At 40.7% G+C, this 2,282-nt stretch overlaps 1 protein-coding gene across 1 annotated transcript; it reads right to left on the bottom strand.

Annotated features, from left to right (window-relative positions):
* Positions 1–316: 316 nt before the first annotated feature.
* On the bottom strand, positions 317–937 carry LOC145988052 (protein CFDP2-like). Its single transcript, XM_083122889.1, has one exon. The coding sequence runs from the start codon at positions 935–937 to the stop codon at positions 317–319; it is 621 nt and encodes a 206-aa protein (XP_082979015.1).
* Between the last annotated feature and the right edge of the window lie 1,345 nt (positions 938–2,282).

A 2,282-nucleotide genomic window follows, 5' to 3' on the forward strand; every position in this document is an offset into this window, starting at 1 on the left:
CTTTGCCCTAATATCTCTTCTGACGTTTCAGTCAGAGTTTTCTTCATATCATTCTATATTTCGTCAATGCTATTATTTTCATTCTCATCACTTAATTGTTGGTGTATTTGTTCCTGAAAAGCTCTCTTATCGCTGTCTTTCTCTAACTTTTCTATATCCCAACCAGTTCTCCCTGTTTTCTTGATTTTGCCTATATTAGACAATCGTTGCCGCAATATAGATTTGACTAGGAAGTGATCACTGTCACAATTGGCCCCTCTGCCTGTTTTAACGTCTATAACAGATGTGGCATATCTGCTGTTCACCAGAACATGGTCTATCTGGTTTGTGTATGTTCCGCCGGGAGCTCTCCAGGTTCCTTTATGAATATCTTTCCTGGGGAATTGGGTACATTTGCAAGCATTTTATTTTGTATACAGTACTGTATTAATCTCCAACCATTCTCACTGGTGACTGAATGTAAAGAATTCTTTCCTGCCACTTCTTTGACTTCAGATTCTCTTCCAATTTTTGCATAGAAGTCACCCATGACAAGTAGTATATCATGTCTACTTGTGCTTTCATTTAACAAGTCCAACTCGTCGTAAAATGTTTCCTTGTCCAGTTCTTCTGCATCCTCGTTAGGTGCGTAAGTAGAGATGATAGAGATGTTATAGAACTTGCCTTTAAGTCTAATTTTACACAGTTTGTCATTTACTGGTATAAATTCCATTAGTGATTTCCTAGCTTCTTTACTTATTATAAAGCCTGTACCCCTGTGTCCTCTGGTTTCAGCACCACTGTACAAAACTGTACAGTTTTCCTTGTCTATCTGACCACTCCCAGGCCATCTTATTTCTTGCAGTGTCAGAACATGCAATTTATATTTTATAAATTCATCAACAATTTCTGGCAACTTACCAGCTTGTAGCATTGTTTGCACATTCCATGTCCCCATCCTGAGATCATTTACCTTAACTCGTAGCCGTGTTCGTCTTCTGGTTTCCTTCCATATCCGAGGCTCATTGTTGGGTCTCTGAACAGCGGATATTTTCCGAAGATTGGGTCGTCAGCCCAATGCCTCAACCCCCAACCTGGAGGACCAGGATTTGTATTGGGTTTACTCCCTTAGAAAGATTGGCTTCACCACGCCTTACAGAGCTCTCTCTACCCATGGTTTTCTTTCAGGTTTTTCCTTCCCTTAGCCTTTGTGTTAATCCCTACCCGCAAGGCAGCGGGGGCAGCACCTATTAAATGGCGGTGCTTACTCGCCATGTCACCAGGCCGTTATCAAGCATTGTGGTATTTAATGAGTGTAGTCTTGCCAAGAACTACACTCCCACACTTTGATAACCTGGTCGCTTCGGTTCGGGGGGACTCCGGTCTAACCGTCATGGTCCCTAATCTGCATATCTGCAGACCGTTCCGCTATCCAACACCCTGTGGACCCGCCCAGTAGCTGAGGCTCGCCCTGGGTGTTGTTTTATTTACATTGTTATTTTTCAGGGTATTTATATTACGAACCCCACCCTAATTTTTGTTTTGAATTCATAGCAATGGTTCTACTCAACGCAGTTATGTTTTCACCTAATGATGCATCTCTGCTTGTTAATCTTCCAAAAGCTGCCTCTTCCAGTTTTTGATCAGCCACATGACCATCATTTAGATCATTGTGTGTGTTGTATGAAATATCATGTTCTTTACAAGCTGCATCCAGAGGATTAATACCCCTGTCCCCTCTTTCTATTCGTTTCTCAAGTTTTGTACCCGGACCACAATATTGGTAACCAGGTACGTGTAACTAAAACGGAAGTTTATTAATAATATAATTCACTAAACCTCGACCCTCTGATATACCAGGATATCTGGACCAGCTGTTTCTCCCACCCAAATTAATTTTTATGTTATTCCCTTCGAATGTAACTTTAGACTTGCCAATTTTCTATACTACACCTTCATTTCCCTCCATAGTTGGATACAAACCAAATACTTCATCTTTTTCGAATTTTCCAGTACTCAAATAATCCCTTGCCAGAGGACCCAACTCGATTTTCTCTGATTCTTCTATAGCTGCTTTATCAGGTGGTTCCTTAAGTACCAGAGGAGTGTGGATACTAGATAATGGAGGTAGGTGGAAAATCTGCTTAATTTTTAGCAGAAAGAGGTACCAATTCATTTATGAGGTTTATATTTTGTTTCGTCACACTCTTAATCTCTTTACCAAGACCACTGATTGCACCGATAATAGGTTGATCTTGACGCTTGTGTTGCTCTTAAAAACCTCGATTATCTGATTTCCAACC

This window comes from Lepisma saccharinum, chromosome 5 (genome assembly GCF_977018435.1).
Source record: "Lepisma saccharinum chromosome 5, izLepSacc3.1, whole genome shotgun sequence".
Lineage (NCBI taxonomy): Eukaryota > Metazoa > Arthropoda > Insecta > Zygentoma > Lepismatidae > Lepisma > Lepisma saccharinum.